The 19,307-nt window shown below is 48.3% G+C and overlaps 1 protein-coding gene across 3 annotated transcripts in view; it reads left to right on the top strand.

The window, feature by feature from the left end:
* Nucleotides 1–1,153: 1,153 nt before the first annotated feature.
* Nucleotides 1,154–19,307, top strand: part of odad1 (outer dynein arm docking complex subunit 1) — a 30,939-nt gene continuing 12,785 nt past the window's right edge. Inside the window, exons 1-10 of one of the 3 annotated variants that reach the window (XM_067970189.1) lie at nt 1,154–1,252; nt 2,538–2,622; nt 5,436–5,535; nt 6,674–6,863; nt 9,956–10,078; nt 12,946–13,059; nt 13,944–14,011; nt 15,958–16,145; nt 17,016–17,150; nt 18,058–18,140. In XM_067970189.1, coding sequence (XP_067826290.1) covers nt 2,556–2,622; nt 5,436–5,535; nt 6,674–6,863; nt 9,956–10,078; nt 12,946–13,059; nt 13,944–14,011; nt 15,958–16,145; nt 17,016–17,150; nt 18,058–18,140 — 1,068 coding nt within the window. In that variant the 5' untranslated portion in view covers nt 1,154–1,252; nt 2,538–2,555. Of the gene's footprint in view, nt 1,333–1,849; nt 1,931–2,537; nt 2,623–5,435; nt 5,536–6,673; nt 6,864–9,955; nt 10,079–12,945; nt 13,060–13,943; nt 14,012–15,957; nt 16,146–17,015; nt 17,151–18,057; nt 18,141–19,307 lie in introns of those variants that run through there. The other 2 variants (XM_067970190.1, XM_067970191.1) reach the window with 2 other exon arrangements.

Here is a 19,307-nt window from a genome sequence, read left to right as displayed (position 1 = left end):
CCTGTTACAGCCACTGCCAGCCTCTGGTGCCCGTTACAGCCACTGCCAGCCACTGGTGCCCGTTACAGCCACTGCCAGCCACTGGTGCCCGTTACAGACACTGCCAGCCACTGGTGCCCATTACAGCCACTGCCAGCCTCTGGTGCCCGGTACAGCCACTGCCAGCCACTGGTGCCTGTTATAGCCACTGCCAGCCGCTGATGCCCATTACAGCTACTGCCAGCCTCTGGTGCCCATTACAGCCACTGCCAGCCTCTGGTGCCCGTTACAGCCACTGCCAGCCTCTGGTGCCCATTACAGCTACTGCCAGCCTCTGGTGCCTGTTTCAGCCACTGCCAGCCTCTGGTGCCCGTTACAGCCACTGCCAGCCACTGGTGTCCATTACAGCTACTGCCAGCCTCTGGTGCCCCTTACAGCCACTGCCAGCCACTGGTGCCCCTTACAGCCACTGCCAGCCTCTGGTGCCCATTACAGCTACTGCCAGCCTCTGGTGCCCCTTACAGCCACTGCCAGCCACTGGTGCCCCTTACAGCCACTGCCAGCCTCTGGTGCCCGTTACAGCTACTGCCAGCCTCTGGTGCCTGTTTCAGCCACTGCCAGCCACTGGTGCCCGTTACAGCCTCTGCCAGCCTCTGGTGCCCGTTACAGCCACTGCCAGCCACTGGTGCCTGTTACAGCCACTGCCAGCCACTGGTGTCCATTACAGCTACTGCCAGCCACTGGTGCCCCTTACAGCCACTGCCAGCCACTGGTGCCCGTTACAGCCACTGCCAGCCACTGGTGCCTGTTACAGCCACTGCCAGCCACTGGTGTCCATTACAGCCACTGCCAGCCACTGGTGCCCCTTACAGCCACTGCCAGCCACTGGTGCCCCTTACAGCCACTGCCAGCCACTGGTGCCCGTTACAGCCACTGCCAGCCTCTGGTGCCCCTTACAGCCACTGCCAGCCACTGGTGCCCCTTACAGCCACTGCCAGCCACTGATGCCCCTTACAGCCACTGCCAGCCTCTGGTGCCCGTTACAGCCACTGCCAGCCTCTGGTGCCCCTTTAAGTGAAGCTCATGTGTTGAGACATCCCAGCCTCATTCCTGGGGCCGTCGTCATCGCAACACCTTGTATCCAATTCCACACTGGCCACAATGGCCGCCCCGGATTGGCCGGCGCCCCCCCCCCCTGGAGACTGTTGCTAACAACGTTTCCGGCTGGAATGATGGGCGGGTGCGGGCGGCGCCAATCGGGCGCGACCCTCAGGTAGGAAGCGATCCTCTGGAACAAGTTCCCACCGAAGCGGCCGGGTGGCGGGCTGGAAACTGGTTCCAATGTTGCTTAATGTAAACCCGGGAGAAGTTTGTTACAAAATCATTAACCGGGGGGGGGGTCGAGATATTTCTTGTGTGTTTTGTTGCTTTGATTTCATTGCATTACAATTTAATACAATTCAGGCACATTTCAATCGTTGCAAATAGGACAAGAATTCCCATTTCCTGTCAGTCCCCACAGACAGACTTCTGTTAATCTGAAAAGTTTCCTGAGTAATTAGAAAAATCCAATTAACCTTCAGAGAGAATCAGTGCCGATTCCGCTGCGATCTAATTTGAGTCACTGAGAAGTGTGGTCTAAATTTTTCATAAAGGAGCTGCCTCCACGGTTCAGTTGATCAATGGCTCTGAGCCAAAGGATGAGGAAAGTTCCAAGTTCCATTCCGAGTTAACTGATATCAGCAAGTGGGGTGCTCGAACTGATCAGGTGTCCCTGGGTTGGGGAGGGGGAGAATCGCCCAGGGTTCCTGGTCCTGATCGATATCCACTGATTCCTGTGGGCATCAAGTGACAGCAGAACTGAATTTGACGGTGAAGCCATCCACAGTCGAATATCCTGCTGACCATCAATGACTAGAGCTCACCCATGAAGAGTGGCCACTATGCTGAGGTACTGATTGGAGTTCTCCCACTGTCCTGCCTCACATTGGAACTTCAAGCTCCACTGACTATTTTGGGGCTTTTGTTGAGGGTGATTCTCATCTGATGAGATTCTTGCAAAATCCAATCCAGCCCACCGATTCCCTGCTCCACTCGGCAGTGCCTGATGCTGAAGATTTGGAAGTAGATTGTACAGGGATAGCAATGGGCAGCTAACAGACCTCCCACACCCAAATACTTCATCCGGCAAGGGATAGTTAACTGACATTGAACTTTTGTGTGAAATTGTACAATTCTAGTAAAGGACCATTGATGAAATTTCCACAGGCGAGAGAGGCTTTAAACATATTCCATGGGGCTCTCTGGACTGATACAGAATGTTGCAAGTTCCTGCATTAAACACAGAGCCTGAGTTTGGTGCTAGTGATTCTTTCTGTGCGGCTCTCTGTGTGACTGTAGAGTGCTGACCGATCAGATATATCAGGAAACTGCCTGATGTTGCTGTCCCTTACGGCTCTTTGCATCAAGTGACAGGCTCACAGGATAAAATCCAGGTGGCAGTTAAACAAGCCATTAATGTACTAAATATCATTCAAAAACATTTTTGTATTTGATAGAGAATCTAGAAGCTAGCAATGCCTCGTGGGAGATCAGTCTCGAGCAGCCGCTCCAATGGCAGTGACGGGGACATGGAGGGACTTGGTAGGACATTTATTTGGTATCTTAAATTCTGAGCAGTGTGTGTTTTTGGTGTACTTGATGGGAATAATACAGTAGGAACTGTGATTTTAAAAATTCATGCTGCAACCCATTCATCCTACCTGTAATAACCAATCTCTACCAACACTTACACACTGACCCCTAGAATCATAGAATGTTACAGAAGGAGGCCCTTCGGCCCATTGTGCCTGTGTCGGCTCTTTGAAAGATCGATCCAATTAGTCCCACTCCCCTGCTCTTTCCCCATAGCCCTGCTTATTTTCCCTTCAAGTATTTATCCAGTTCCCTTTTGAAAGTTATTATTGAATCTGCTTCCACCGCCCTTTCAGGCAGCGCATTCCAGATCTGAACAACTCGCTGCGTAAATTTCTTTTTCCTCATCTCCCCTCTGGTTCTTTTGCCGATCACCTTAAATCTGTGTCCTCTGGTTACTGATCCTTCTGCCACTGGAAACAGTTTCTCCTTATTAACTCTATAAAAACCCTTCATGATTTTGAACACCAAATGGTATGTTGGCCTTTATTGCAAGGGGGTTGTAGTACAAGAGTGAGGAAGTCTTACTACAATTGTACAGGGCTTTGGTGAGACCTCACCTGGAGTACTGTGTACAGTTTTGGTCTCCTTATCTAAGGAAGGATATACTTGCCTTAGAGGCGGTGCAACAAAGGTTCACTAGATTGATTCCTGGGATGTGAGGATTGTTCTATGAGGAGAGATTGAGTAGAATGGGCATATACTGTCTGGAGTTTAGAAGAATGAGAGGTGATTTAATTGAAACATATAAGATTCTGAGGGGGCTCGACAGGGTAGATGCTGAGAGGCTGTTTCCCCTGGCTGGAGAGTCTAGAACTAGGGGATATAGTCTCAGGATAAGGGGTCAGCCATTTAGGACTGAGATGAGAAGGAATTTCTTCACTCAGAGGGTTATGAATCTTTGGAATTCTCTACCCCAGAGGGCTGTGGATGCTCAGTCGTTGAGTATATTCAAGGCTGAGATCGATAGATTTTTGGACTCGAGGGGAATCAAGGGATATGGGGATTGAGCGGGAAAGTGGAGTTGAGGGCGAAGATCCACCATGATCTGATTGAATGGTGGAGCAGGCTCGAGGGGCCTTATGGCCTACTCCTGCTCCTATTTCTTATGTTCTTACCTCTATGAAATCTCCCCGTAACCTTCTCTGCTCTAAGGAGAACAATCCCAGTTTTTCTAGTTTCTCCACGTAACTGAAGTCCATAAAAAAGCAAAGCACTGGGAAAAGCGGGTGAGTTATGTTAAACTTGTATAGAACCTTGGTCAGACCAGATTTGGAGTACTGTCAATAGTTCTGGTCTCCAGATTCTAAAAAGGATATAGAGGCACTGGAGAAGGTGCAAAAAAGATTTACTAGGATGATACCAGAACTGAGAGGTTATACCTATCAGGAAAGATTGAACAGGCTGGGGCTCTTTTCTCTAGAAAAGAGAAGACTGAGGGGTGACCTGATCGAGGTTTTTAAGATTATGAAAGGGTTTGATAGGGTAGACGTAGAGAAGATGTTTTTACTTGCGGGTAAGACCAGAACTAGGGGTCATAAATATAAGATAATCACTAATAAATCCAATAGGGAATTCAGGAGAAACTTCTTTACCCAGAGAGTGGTGAGAATGTGGAACTCGCTACCACAAGGAGTAGTTGAGGCGAATAGTGTAGATACATTTAAGGGGAAGCTAGATAAACACATGAGGGAGAAAGGAATAGAAGGATATGCTGATAGGGTGAGATGAAGTAGGGAGGGAGGAGGCTCGTGTGGAGCATAAACACCGGGATAGACCAGTTGGGCAGAATGGCCTCTTCCTTTGCTGTACATTCGATGTAATTCTATGTAACTGAAGTCCCTCATCCCTGGTACCATTCTAGTAAATCTCTTCTGCACCCTCTCTAAGGCCTTCACATCCTTCCTAAAGTTTGGTGCCCAGAATTGATCGCAATACTCCAGCTGAGGCCTAACCAGTGTTTTATAAAGATTTAGCATAACTTCCTTGCTTTTTTATACTCTCTTTATAAAGCCAAATATGCCTTTTTAACAGCCTTCTCATCTTGTCCTTCCACCTTTAAAGATTTGTGTACCTACACCCCCAGGTCTCTCTGTTCCTGCACCCCCTTTAAAATTGTACCATTTGGTTTATATTGTCTCTCCTCATTCTTCCTACCAGAATGAATCATTTCACACTTCTCTGTGTTAAATTTCATCTGCCATGTGTCTGCCCATTTCACCAGCCATCTTTGTCCTCCTGAAGTCTGTTACTGTCCTCTGCATTGTTTACTACATTTCTGAATTTCATGTCATCTGCAAACTTTGAAATTATACCCTCTATACCCAAGTCGAGGTCATTAATATATATCAAAAAGAGCAGTGGTCCTAATACTGACCCCTGGGGAACACCACTGTATACTTCCCTCCACTCTGAAAAATAACCGTTCACCATTACTCTCTCTGCTTTCTGTCCCATAGCCAATTATGCATCCATGCTGTCACTGTCCCTTTAATCCCATGGGCTTCAGTTTTGCTGACAAGTCTATTATGTGTCACTTTATCAAACACCTTTTGAAAGTCCATATACACAACATCAACCGCACTACCCTCATCAACCCTCTCCGTTACTAGAATCACTGTCTCCTTTAACGCTCACACACTGACCCCTCGAGTTAGGTTCTTTGCGATCTCCTGAGGATGTGAAAGGTACCAGATAAGTGAAAATTCTTTCTTTCAAACTGCCCCCCCCTGCTCTCTCAGATCTCTCTTGTCTTCTTATAGCTGAAACAGAGTTGGCAAAGCTGCAGCATCAGTTTCGAATCATGGAGGGAGACCGCCAGGCCTACACTGTGGAATCACAGGAGGTGATCAGAAGGCAGCTGTGAGTATTGCCACAAATCCTGTGGAACTAAAATGAAATACATTCAGCCCCCCGGGAACTGGAGGCGGTTTGTTAACCTTTCACCCCTGTGACCGTGAATCCTGTGCAGACTGATGCGACGAACGGGTCTTTCCAATGGATGTAAGGGTCCAGGGGCAATGATGTTTGGACAGAATCTGCCCAGTTCTAAGTGGATGCCGTTAACAGTGAAAAACTCTCAATAATTCAATCTCCTTCAAAAATATCAGAGGCAGCACAACTGGGGGTCTCTTTTGAAGCTGGAATAAAGGGGGTTAGTTTTACCCAATTTTTTTAAATTTTTTTTTTTATTCGTTCACGGGATGTGGGCGTCGCTGGCAAGGCCGGCATTTATTGCCCATCCCTAATTGCCCTCGAGAAGGTGGTGGTGAGCCGCCTTCTTGAACCGCTGCAGTCCGTATTAACCCATGGTGTGCCTGCCCTGGGAGTGTTTGATGGGACAGTGTAGAGGAAGCTTTACTCTGTATCTAACCCGTGCTGTACCTGCCCTGGGGGTGTTTGATGGGACAGTGTAGAGGGAGCTTTACTCTGTATCTAACCCGTGCTGTACCTGCCCTGGGAGTGTTTGATGGGACAGTGTAGAGGGAGCTTTACTCTGTATCTAACCCGTGCTGTACCTGCCCTGGGGGTGTTTGATGGGACAGTGTAGAGGGAGCTTTACTCTGTATCTAACCCGTGCTGTACCTGCCCTGGGAGTGTTTGATGGGACAGTGTAGAGGGAGCTTTACTCTGTATCTAACCCGTGCTGTACCTGCCCTGGGAGTGTTTGATGGGACAGTGTAGAGGGAGCTTTACTCTGTATCTAACCCGTGCTGTACCTGCCCTCGGAGTGTTTGATGGGACAGTGTAGAGGGAGCTTTACTCTGTATCTAACCCGTGCTGTACCTGCCCTGGGAGTGTTTGATGGGACAGTGTAGAGGGAGCTTCACTCTGTATCTAACCCGTGCTGTACCTGCCCTGGGAGTGTTTGAAGGCGAAACGTCATCTTTAAATAAGTCCTCAGCACTTTCAACGGGTTTAGAAGCCGCTAACCTGTCTGATTTCTGAGTCACAATTTACAAAAGAGGAGTGATTCCTATTCCCTTCTGGTTTTTGCCAGGGTGGACATTGAGAAGCTGGAGAAGGAGCGTGAGGAGCTGATGTTGAACCTTCGACTTTCAGACAGTAAACGCAACCAGATGCAGGATCAGGAGACCATGGAGAATGTCCAGAGCATGCTGAGCTACAAGGACGAACTGGAGGAACAGATTGCCAGGGAGAAGCAAATGATCACGGATCTGGAACTGGAGGTGGAGATAAGGGTCACTCGGGACTCACTGGTGGGAATTGTAACTCCTGGGTGGAATTGCTGCCTAGCGATCGGCTGCACCCTCCGGGAGAGTCAGTGGGGGGCTCGGACGATTCTAACGACCGGGCCTCATTAACGTTCTGCTGGCCAACCTCTCACCCAAAGTGCGTGGGGAGTTGGCGGGAAGCGGCAGAAAGTTGGGCAGCCCAGAGATCACGCTGCAGGTGCACGAGGATGTGTAGTCTGGGGCTGGGAGGGGGTGGTGGTGTCCAGGCCAGGGGAGGTCTGCACTCCTACTCCTCCTGGCCCTACCTGGGAAGGCCTGTTTGGTGTTCGGCCCAGGTTGTACCTGCCAGGCGGGTCAGTCTCCGCGGGCCTTCTCTGCCGGGCTAAGATGGCGAACGGGGTCCCATTGATGTAGCAGGATCTCTGTTAGCCGTCTGACTCGGGCAGCTGCCTCAGACGTCAGGGATTGTAAACTCGGGACAGAGCGGGAATGGAGTCCGTGTTTCACCTGCTCCATTTTAACAAGCCCGCCCGCCTGTCCAGTTACCTCCGGGCCGGGGGGGAGTTAGAATTCTCCTGGGTGTATCATATACAGAAAACCTCTGGGGACTGAGTTGCTCCAGTGACTGTTCTTCGTGTGTGACTCTACACTGTGAGTGTCGGGAGGATATTTCACTCGCACAGCCAAACCTGTTCGTGCCCTCACCCTGAGATCCACACTCACACACTCTCGCTCACACTCACACTCACACACTCTCGCTCACACTCACACTCACACACTCGCCAACCCGGGCTCCTTTTTCCTCCCTAATCCTGGGGCACTGAGGCAAACAGCTGCCCTGTTGGGCTTAGTTAGCGTGGCTCAGACTGGGGATCAAAGCTGAGACTTTGTACACTGAATGGCTCAGTACCACACCCAGCCAGTACATCAACCCTCTGAGCTAACAGTACCTGCTCTTTGTTAATCTCTGTGCTGCATGCTCTCCCGGAGGGTTTGTAGGTGAACTTCTCAAAGCCGCACGGCAGTGCTGTTCCAGAACCGGACTCTGGTGTCCCTCGGGTGATTCTTCCTCCCTCTGCGTTCGGTAGTTTCTAGCCTGCAATCGGCTCCTCTCTACAGTGACAAAGCAGAGAGCAATATATCCTGTCTCAGTGGTAACTGTGGTCACAGACACATATCCCAGTACACAGTGGCTTCAACTATAGGCCTGTCAGTTTAACCTCAGTGGTGGGGAAACTTTTAGAAACGATAATCCGGGACAGAATTAACAGTCACTTGGACGAGTGTGGATTGATTAGGGAAAGCCAGCACGGATTTGTTAAAGGCAAATCGTGTTTAACCAACTTGATAGAGTTTATGATGAGGTAACAGAGAGGGGAGATGAGGGCAATGCAGTTGATGTGGTGTATATGGACTTTCAAAAGGCGTTTGATAAAGTGCCGCATAGTAAGCTTATCATCAAGATTGTGGCCCATGGAATAAAAGGGGCAGTAGCAACATGGATACAGAATTGGCTAATTGACAGGAAGCAGAGAGTAGTGGTGAACGGTTGTTTTTCGGACTGGAGGGAGGTGTACAATGGTGTTCCCCAGGGGTCGGTGCTGGGACCACTGCTTTTCTTGATATATATTAATGACTTGGACTTGGGTGTACAGGGCACAATTTCAAAATTTGCAGATGATACAAAACTTGGAAGGGTAGTGAACAGTGAGGAGGATAGTGATAGACTTCAAGAGGATATAGACAGGCTGGTGGCATGGGCAGACACATGGCAGATGAAATTTAACACAGAAAAATGCAAGGTGATACATTTTGGTAGGAAAAATGAGGAGAGGCAATGTAAACTAGAGGGCACAATTCTAAAAGGGGGTACAGGAACAGAGAGATCTGGGGGTATATGTGCACAAATCGCTGAAGGTGGCAGGGCAGGTTGAGAAAGTGGTTAAAAAAGCATACGGGGTCCTGGGCTTTATAAATAGAGGCATAGAGTACAAAAGTATGGAAGTCATGCTGAACCTTTATAAAACACTGGTTCGGCCACAACTGGAGTATTGTGTCCAGTTCTGGGCACCGCACTTTAGGAAAGATGTGAAGGCCTTAGAGAGGGTGCAGGAGAGATTTACTAGAATGCTTTCAGGGATGAGGGACTTTAGTTACGTGGATAGACTGGAGAAGCTGGGGTTGTTCTCCTTGGAACTGAGATGGTTGCGAGGAGATTTGATCGAGGTTTTCAAAATCATGAAGAGTCTAGACAGAGTAGATAGAGAGAAACTGCTCCCATTGGCGGAAGGGTCAAGAACCAGAGGACAAAGATTTAAGGTGATTGGCAAAAGAACCAAAAGTTGACATGAGGAAAAACTTTTTTACGCAGCGAGTGGTTGGGATCTGGAATGCACTGCCCGAGGGGGTGGTGGAGGCAGATTCAATCATGGCCTTCAAAAGGAAACTGGATAAGTACTTGAAAGGAAAAAATGTGCAGGGCTACAGGGATAGGGCGGGGGAGTGGGACTAGCTGGATTACTCATGCATAGAGCCGGCACGGACTCGATGGGCCGAATGGCCTCCTTCCGTGCTGTAACCCTCTACGATTCCATGGTTTTTGCCATTTGCCTGTGTGTGTATATGTACCTGCATATGTGAATATGCCTGAGTTTGAGTTTGTGGGGGTCTGTACGTGTGTGTTTGTTTTATGTGTGTAAAGATGTGGACGTGTGTATGTGTGTATCTATGTGGACGTGTGAGTGTCTCTGTATATGCGGGGGTGGTGTGTGTGAGTGTCTCTGTCTCTGCACATGCGGGGGTGGGTCTGTGTGTCTGTATATGCGGGTGTGTGTGTGAGTGGGTGTGTGTGTGTCTGTATATGTGGGGGTGTCTCTGTATGTGCGGGTCTGTGTGTCTCTGTATATGTGGGTCTGTATGTGTCTGTATATGCGGGGGTGTCTCTGTATATGCGGGTCTGTGTGTGTCTGTATATGTGGGGGTGTCTCTGTATATGCGGGGGGTGCGTGGTATCTGTGTGGTTATTTCTTATTCTATAAAGTAATGTTTGTAGCTGGTATCTTTTTGTTCAAACCTTTTTAATACAGATAAAGAAGTTGGAGCAGAAAATCTTTGAGCAGAAAAAGGGTTTGAAGACAGGTGTTGATGTTCAAGTGATGAGCAGACAGCTGGAGAAGAACATCTGGATCATGGAAGACAGGCTGGACAGGGTGAGGATTCTCGGAGTGTGAGCAGGGAGTAGGAATTAGTGGAGGCGAAGGGCTGTCGGCCTGATGGTGTGAAATAGTGACATGAATTAAAAATAATGACCAGAGATCACAAGACCAAAAGGTCAGAAAACCACAGATTCTGTTAGAAAGGGACCTGCTTTTTAATTCCCAAATGAACTTTCTCTCTGTCTGCTCCCCATCTCTCCTGACACTTAATGGGGTTCAGTTCCATTGGGACTGGCCACCTTCATGCGTGGCCCTAGACAAGTGTCGAGCATAGAGAGTATCACAGCTGAGCACTTTCCGGCAGGGATCACTAGACAGAAATTAAAGATTAATTTCCACTGCTGCCAGCATCCCGGGAGAAAAATCCTAGGGGATTCTCAAAATGAATATTGAACGGTAAATCAGATTTATCATCTCATTAGTTTCATACATTCCTGGAGACTCGGTAGTGTTTGAAACGTCAAGGCAACGCACGCCTGCCCTCTCTCAACCATTTTATTGCTGCTCCTTACGACAATACCGTAAAGTCAGTGCTGTCTCACTTTATGTAAGGAATCTTACAACACCAGGTTATAGTCCAACAAATTTATTTTAAAATCACAAGCTTTCGGAGATTATCCCCTTCGTCATCTGACGAAGGGGATAATCTCCGAAAGCTTGTGATTTTAAAATAAATTTGTTGGACTATAACCTGGTGTTGTAAGATTCCTTACATTTGTCCACCCCAGTCCATCACCAGCATCTCCACATCATGTCTCACTTTATGATAGCAACTAAACGTAACTTTGACTCATGATGAAACCTCCCGGAATATGTCCAACCAGAGCTGGCAACTCCCCGCTGGATCGTCAAGAGGAGTGAGGGTCCTGGCTGGCTTTTGGTCCTGGGGCATTGATGCCAGTTGTAACATCTCAACTGCTGCCCAGCAAACATAACACAGGCCAGGCACTAAATCTGGAGTCCTCTGGTTTTAATGCTTAGCACTGCACTGGACCGAGTCACATGGGAAGCAGGAGAGTTATTACTGGGTTGTGAATTTCTGTGTTTGTGGTAAGGAGTGTTGCTGATCTGTGGAGTCTTTCTCCTCGAGGTGAGTTATTCAGATTCCTCCCACCATCCTGGTCACAGCTCGAGGTAGCTTTCAGCATTCAAAGGTTCATTTATAATTTAACTCCTAGGTTCATTTAAAAGATCTGTTGCTGGATTCCAGAATTGAATTATGGGATGGCTGCCTAATCTATCCTACGGGGTTGCCAACCCTCCAGGATTGGCCTGGAGCCTCCAGGAATTCAAGATTAATCTTCAGAACCCTGCTGCCAGCAACACCGGGAGAAAGATCATCAGGGCAATAGAAAAACTAGTGTGTTATTTTCATTTTCTTTGAGCACTTTCATTTATCAGTTGTAAAAATATTGGAGATGGGAAATTGGCTGTTTGACTGAGAATCAAGGATTATCCAATCGAATAACAGGGTCTGTTCACTTTTCCTTGATGTGGGGGCAGGGCACCATGAGAATGGGCCTGTTAGGCGACCAATGGGAGGAGTGGGGGGTGGGGCATCGCAAGGATGGACGTCTTGGATGACCAATGGGGGAGTGTGGGGGCGGAGCGGTTGGAGGCGAGACATCGTGTGATGACTATGACCAACCAGAGTTGGCAACCCCACTGTCCTACTGATTTCACGTGAAAGAACTTAGTCATCATTCGATGAGGTGCCACATGGGTGTTGGGGGTAACATATCAGAATGGATTGAGGATTGGTCAATGGACAGGAAACAGAGAATAGGAATTAACAGGTCATTCTCAGGTTGGCAGACTGTAACTAGTGGGGTGCCGCAAGGATCAGTGCTTGGGCCTCAGCTATTTACAATCTATATTAATGACAGAAGAAGGGACCGAGTGTAATGTATCCAGGTTTGCTGATGATACAAAGCTAGGTGGGAAAGTAAGCTGTGAGGAGGACACAAAGAGTCTGCAAAGGGATATAGACAGGTTAAGTGAGTGGGTAAGAAGGTGGCAGATGGAGTATAATGTGGGGAAATGTGAGGTTATTCACTTTGGTAGAAAAAATAGAAAAACAGAATATTTTTTAAATGGTGAGAAACTATTAAATGTTGGTGTTCAGAGAGACTCGGGTGTCTGGGTACAAGAAGCACAAAAAGTTAACATGCAGGTACAGCAAGCAATTAGGAAGGCAAATGGCATGTTGGCCTTTACTGCAAGGGGATTGAAGTACAAGAGTAAGGAAGTCTTACTACAATTGAACAGGGCTTTGGTGAGACCTCACCTGGAGTACGGTGTACAGTTTTGGTCTCCTTATCTAAGGAAGGATATACTTGCCTGAGAGAGGGTGCAACGAAGGTTCACTAGATTGATTCCTGGGATGAGAGGGTTGTCCTATGAGGAGAGATTGAGTAGAATGGGCCTATACTCTCTGGAGTTTAGAAGAATGAGAGGTGATCTCATTGAGACATAAGATTCAGAGGGGGCTTGACAGGGTAGATGCTGAGAGGCTGTTTCCCCTGGCTGGAGAGTCTAGAACTAGGGGGCATAGTCTCAGGATAAGGGGTCGGCCATTTAAGACTGAGATGAGGAGGAATTTCTTCACTCAGAGGGTTGTGAATCTTTGGAATTCTCTCCCCCAGAGGGCTGTGGATGCTGAGTCATTGAATATATTCAAGACTGAGATCGATAGATTTTTGGACTTTATGGGAATCAAGGGATATGGGGATCGGGCGGGAAAGTGGAGTTGAGGTCGAAGATCAGCCATGATTTGATTGAATGGCGGAGCAGGCTTGAGGGGCCGTATGGCCTACTCCTGCTCCTATTTCTTATGTTCTTATTACTGTCCCCATCTACAGACACTGACGAAATTCAATACCCAGCTTACAAAGAACGGGCAGCTGCGGCAGCAGATCGACACACTGCGTGTAGAACGCTCGAGGTTTGAGCAGCTCCACAAGAAGCTGGGAAAAGTAAGGACTGAGAATTTCACTTATTTCTCTCTCTTTTGATATTCAATCTACCATTCAGGGCTGCTCCCCACTTTGCGCAGAGAATGAGGTGGTCTGGGACTGCTCCCCAGGATCAGTGGTTTCATGGACCTTAACCCACCCCTCAGGAGGTGACGTTTGATGCCAATATGCACCCTGAGTGTCTAATTAACCTGGTCACTCAGCCTCACACACCAAACTGCCTTTGTTGTTGGGTGACACTGGCAGGGCAGCATTTATTGCCCATCCCTGGTCGCTCCGAGAGCATCAAAAGTTAACCATATAGCGGTGGGCCTGACTCGTGTAGACAATCTGGCAGCTTTATCCCTCTGTGCCCACTCACAGATCATCAGATTTATTGAATTCCTTTTCACAATTTGCCGGGGTGGGGTCTGGAGCCACAGAGGGAGATCTCGACCTCGGCCGTGTTGTTGTGGGGAAAGTGGAGAGCAGAGGGCAGACACATCTCCGCACACATAGTCAACCTGGGCCACTCCGACAGACTTCTGAGCGACCAGTGCACGAACAGCTAGGTGCAAAGCCACCTTCCTGCTCCTCCTCTGGGGACAGGATTTGGAACGAGGAACAGGGGTTCTCCAGAAAGGAACTAAATAAACTGTGCTCTGCACTGAATTGCAAATTCAGACCCAAGACAGACGACCCTCCTTTAGCCATGATCCAACTGAATGGCGGAATGGGCTGGAGGGGCTGAACGGCCTTCTCCTGTTCCTATATTCCTTTCTTTGGTTGTAGGTCGATCACTAACTGAAGGGGCAGAGAATGTGTAGAAATGGCCTAGCAGAGTCCTGATTCTCCATCGTGTGGTCTAACCCCAGAGATTCTGTCTGCCTCTCTCCCTTTGATAGGAACTTCTTGAAATTCGGAAAGAAATTGGTTCTGTGATTGACACTTCGACTGCTGCCTACGATGCCAGGTAAGAGTACTGCACACAGGCTGCCCTCGCTCACCCCTCTCGGCAATTAACGGGTCATAACAGTCTTCTGAAATATTCGCCCACATCCTGGGTGGTTTTGAAGTTCATTTATGTGAATTCCTGATGTGCCCCAGTCAGAAGTGAAGCAGTGTGAGTTGTGGAGACGAGTCCCTTTAAAAATGGCTTAAAAGATTGTCCTACCCCAAACAGCTCATTAACCCTTCCTCCATTTTGCTCTCCCTTTTTTAATCATGGTATGTAGGTACAGCACAGGAGGAGGCCGTTCAGCCCATCGTGCCTGTGCCGGCTCTTTGAAAGAGCTATCCAATTAGTCCCACTCCCCTCCTCTTTCCCCACAGCCCTGCAAATTTTTCCTTTTCAAGTATTTATCCAATTCCCTTTTGAAAGTTATTATTGAATCTGCTTCCACCGCCCTTTCAGGCAGCGCATTCCAAATCATCACAACTCACTGCATAAAAAATGCTTTTCCTCATGTTGCCTCTGGTTCTTTTGCCGATCACCTTAAATCTGTGTCCTCTGGTTACCAACCCTCCTGCCACTGGAGACAGTTTCTCCTTATTTACTCTCTCAAAACCCTTCATGATTTTGAACACCTCTATTAAATCTCCCCTTAACCTTCTCTGCTGTAACAGTTGTGTCCAAGTTGGAAAACATAGGAACAGGAGTAGGCCATTCAGCCCCTCAAGCCTGTTCCATTTCCCCACCTTGGTTGCGTAACCCTTAATACCTTTGCCGATCAAAAATCGATCAATCTGAGTTTTGAAATTTTCAATTGACCCCCAGCCTCAACAGCTTTTTGGGGGGGGAGAGTTCCAGATTTCCACTCCCCTTTGTGTGAAGAAGTGCTTCCTGACATCACCCCTGAACGGCCTGGCTCTCATTTTAAGGTTCTGCCCCCTTGTTCTGGACTCCCCCCACCAGAGGAAATAGTTTCTCTCTATCCACCCTATCAAATCCTTTAATCATCTTAAACACCTCAATTAGATCACCCCCTTAATCTTCTATATTCGAGGGAATACAAGCCCAGTCTGTGCAACCTGTCCTCGTAATTTAACCCTTTTAGCCCCAGTATCATTCTGGTGAATCTTCACTGCACCCCCTCCAAGGCCAATATATCCTTCCTGAGGTGCGGTGCCCAGGACTCTAAATGAGGTCTAATCAGAGCTTTATATAACTGTAACAAGCGTGGGACAAACAGAATTCTGTGGCCTCAGAATTTATTTGAGCTTCAGTGTTCCAACCTGATATCAAGGAAATTCAAACACAAAGAGGGAATCTGTCTCCATTTAATGCTCCACAGGCCCAGCTAGTTAAGGCAGTGAGAAGCTGTGGCATATAGACCAGGCAGGTCATAGGTCATAGTCTGCACTGAGTTAACTGATCTCAGTCAATTGAAGCACTATAATTGGCCTCAGCACCCCTAGGCAAGGAAGGGGGAAAACCAGCCAGAGATCCCGGTCCTGATCCCTGTCTAGAGATTCCTGATGGAAAATGTGTGGGTCTGGTCCTTAGATGAGGAGAGGATCTGGCCTAGCTGTGATACCCCATGATCCAATAGGCTACCCACTGTCTAGACTAACACACGTGGTGGACTCTTAACTGCCCCCTGAAGTGGCCTAGCAAGACACTCGGTTGTATCAGAAACCACTAGAGAGAATCAGACTGCAGCGGTTTGAGAAGGCTCACCACCACCTCAGGGTAACTGGGGACGGGCAATAAATGCCGGCCTTGCCAGCGACGCCCACATCCCAAGAATGAATTTTTAATAAAAGGAATAACAACATGGTGAGGGTGGCCTGTATCCATGGAAACCAAACTCCGGCAAGGAGTCAGCATCTTCCAGAGAAGAGAGACCGTTTCTTTTTGTGTATTAAAGCTGGTGATAGCTGACCTCAGGCTGACATCTTTGCAATTACCTGATGCAGGGACGAGGCACAGACAAAGATGCTTCAACTCAAGGAGAAAGCGGAGAAGGACCTGGCACTGCATGCGGCCGAGATGAAGGAACTTCAGCGAGTCATTGACCACGACAGGAAGCTGAAGGAGTTCATGGGAATTAAAAGTCAGGAGCGGTCTAGCGAAGATGAGGCTTTACACAGAACCTACAAGCGAGGTAACAAAATAATAAAGATCACTTTGTCAAGCGAGTGATCAGATTAGTGACGGACACGGCCTTCCAGGGAGATAAATGTTGGTTTTTATTATTCATTCTCGGGATGTGGGCATCGCTGGCAAGGCTGGCATTTATTGCCCATCCCTAGTTACCCCAGTAGCGGTTTGGTATAACTGAGTGGGCCTTCTTCCTGAAATGCTCATGGTTTGATACAACTGAGGGGCTTGGCTAGGCCACTTCAGAGGGCAGTTAAGAGTCAACCACGTTGGTGTGGGACTGGAGTCACATATAGGCCCAGACCGGGTAAGGACGGCAGGTTTCCTTCCCTAAAGGACATTAATGAACCAGTTGGGTTTTTACGACAATCAGACAGCTTCACGGTCACTTTTACTGAGACCAGATTTTTAAAAACTGGATTCAAATTCTCAAGCTGTATGGGTGGGATTTGAACTCACGTTCTCTGGATTATTAATCGAGTAACATAACCTGTAAACTACTGTACCCAGCTGTGACACATCTGGCAACGTGACCCCTGACTCCTGTTCCAGCTGGGAAATAATATGCATTGCAAGAGGATATTTCAAGAAGAGAAAAAGTTTAAGTGGTGATCTCAAGTGGGCAGACAGCGATGGGCTAGAGTTAATCGTCACTCCATCAATGCTGCCTGCGTGGAAAGTTGTGTAACCTAAATAAATGGAGCAGTGCAGCCTCATGATCTTACTGATATACCCATGACCTTACTCCCTAATGGGAGGTAGACCAGTTGTTGCGAGTGACGTACAACTGAAAATGGAGGACAGCGGTATCTCGAAGATTTGGGACCCACGCTGTCTTATAATATTCACTGGTGTTTTTGAATCTTGTCCTCAGATCGGGAAGACTCAGCGAGGAAGAGGAAGGACACAAAGGAAGAGAGTGTGGAGACGTACGAGGCAGCCTTCCAGCAGATCCGAGCACTCACCGGGGAGGGCAACCTGGATGTGCTGGTGAGAACATTCATCGAAGGTGAGGCGATATTTTCAGTATTGTGATCGTGAGGAGAGAGACTTTAGCCGAGTGGCAGAGTCAGAACAAAGGAATGTTCTGCCTCTCTCTGCCATCTGGGTTTTTTTTCCATTTGTCCCCTTTTCACGCCCTCATCTCCTGAAGGTCCAGACCCTTGTTGGAGTAAACTCCATGGGTGGCCTAAGTGGCCACTTACATGGCCATTCTTCATGGGCTCGGCAGGATATTTGAGTGTAAAGTGCATGGCTGAGCTCGATCCTGTCCACACTTCCCACCAGGACCCAATGGACATTGATCAGGAGCAGGAACCCGCATTGCTTCCCTAACCTGCGGTACTGAGGCCAACTGTGGTGTCCATATCCACCCTGACTGAGATCGGCTCGCTCATTTCCACCCAGACCTGGGACTGAACCATCAGAGTGAGATGGTTTCCTTTTTCTTCCCACAGAATGTTCCAGTGACTTGGCTCGGGAGGGGTGGGGTGGGGGTGTGGGGGGGAGGGGGTATTGGGGGGAGGGGGGTGGGGGGGAGGGGTGTGGGGGGGAGGGGGTATTGGGGGGAGGGGTGTGGGGGGGAGGGGTGTGGGGGGGAGGGGTGGGGGGTGTAGTGGGGGAAGCATACCTGGTAATGTCAGTCAGCCGGGGAATGGCAGTGCCCACAATACTGAGTGTTTCATTCCTTTTTAAATCCCAACCTGAAGAGTGCTGGTGCCAGGATGAAGGAACTGTTTTCAGCGAGCAGCAGCAGGGTATGGGGATCTGGTTTGGTGACACTGGTTTGATGATAAAGGGCATTGAAACGACAGTGCGAGAGATCAGGGTCTCAGTGAATTAATTAACTGAAAGGAAAGCACAGAGTACCTTTCCTGATTCTAACTCTCGGACTGCACTGTGTTTCCCTCTGATAGTCGAAGATCGGAACTTTGCCCTGTTTAATTATATCAACGAGCAGAACAGTGAGATTGAGGGGCTGCAGGAGGAGATTGCTGACGTAAGTCTTTTCAAAACACTTATCTTTGTTTTTTAGCAACTCAATCAATTGTTCTTTAGAAGCCCGGGTAACGGATGAAGACCCACAGTGCAGGGGCACCATCGTGGCAGCAAAGAGTAGGAGAGAAGAGAAGATGAATCAGGAATTAGTGATTAGTTGGGTTTTAAAGGCTGTGGGTTGCAGGAGGAAGTAAACACCGAGGGGGGTAATGAATTCCACAGCTTTGAGATCCTGAGAAAGGAAGAGTTTGAGATGAGCCTTGATTTCAACACAGTGAAGAAAGAAGAAAGCAGAGACGCGTGCGATGTGGAGTGTTCACAGGGTTAGGAGAAGCAGGAGCAGACAATGTGGGGGTAATGACCATAGTGCTATAGTGAGAGATAGAGACCAGAAACGTGATGATAGGGAGAGGTTTTGGGGCTAGAGGTGAGTGAGCAATCAGCTATTATACAAGAAAATATGTGGCAGATCAGTCAGCAGGTGAAAAATCAGGTTAACAATTCAGTCAGAGGCCCTTCGAACTGATCCTGAGTTCTGGCACAGGGTCATCTGACCCACACCAATTACAACGACCCAGTTAGACAAATGCCAAGTGATATGGTCCAAGACCTCTCGCAATTCATTGGCTGCTGAGAAGTATCTGAGGGATTGGAGGGGCATTGGGCAGTGGTAAATGGAGGCAAACTCCAAGGGGACCGTCACCTTTAGGACAGCTATGTGCAACTCATAATGTCGCGCTGTACAGCATAGAATCATAGAATGGTTACAGCACGAAAGGAGGCCATTCGGCCCGTTGAGTCCGTGCCAGCTCTATGCAAGAGCAATCCAGCTAGTCCCACTCCCGCGCCCTATCCCGGTAGCCCTGCAAATTTTTTCCTTTCAAGTACTTATCCAGTTCCCTTTTGAAGGCCATGATTGAATCTGCCTCCACCACCCCCTCGGGCAGTGGATTCCAGATCCCAACCACTTGCTGTGTAAAAAGGTTTTTCCTCATGCCTCCTTTGGTGGATCATTGGTGGAAGTGAGAATAAAGCTCTGCACTTTCTCCGAGCTGCTGCAAAGTGCAGAGAGACTCTAAGGGAAAGAATATTTATGAAATAATTTGCTTTAAATGAAGTTTTTGAATTAACAATAAATGAATAAGCTCCCCTTATGGCCTAGTGGGTA

This window comes from Heptranchias perlo, chromosome 32 (assembly GCF_035084215.1).
Source record: "Heptranchias perlo isolate sHepPer1 chromosome 32, sHepPer1.hap1, whole genome shotgun sequence".
NCBI classification, from domain to species: domain Eukaryota; kingdom Metazoa; phylum Chordata; class Chondrichthyes; order Hexanchiformes; family Hexanchidae; genus Heptranchias; species Heptranchias perlo.
This window is presented reverse-complemented; position numbering and strand designations above follow the sequence as displayed.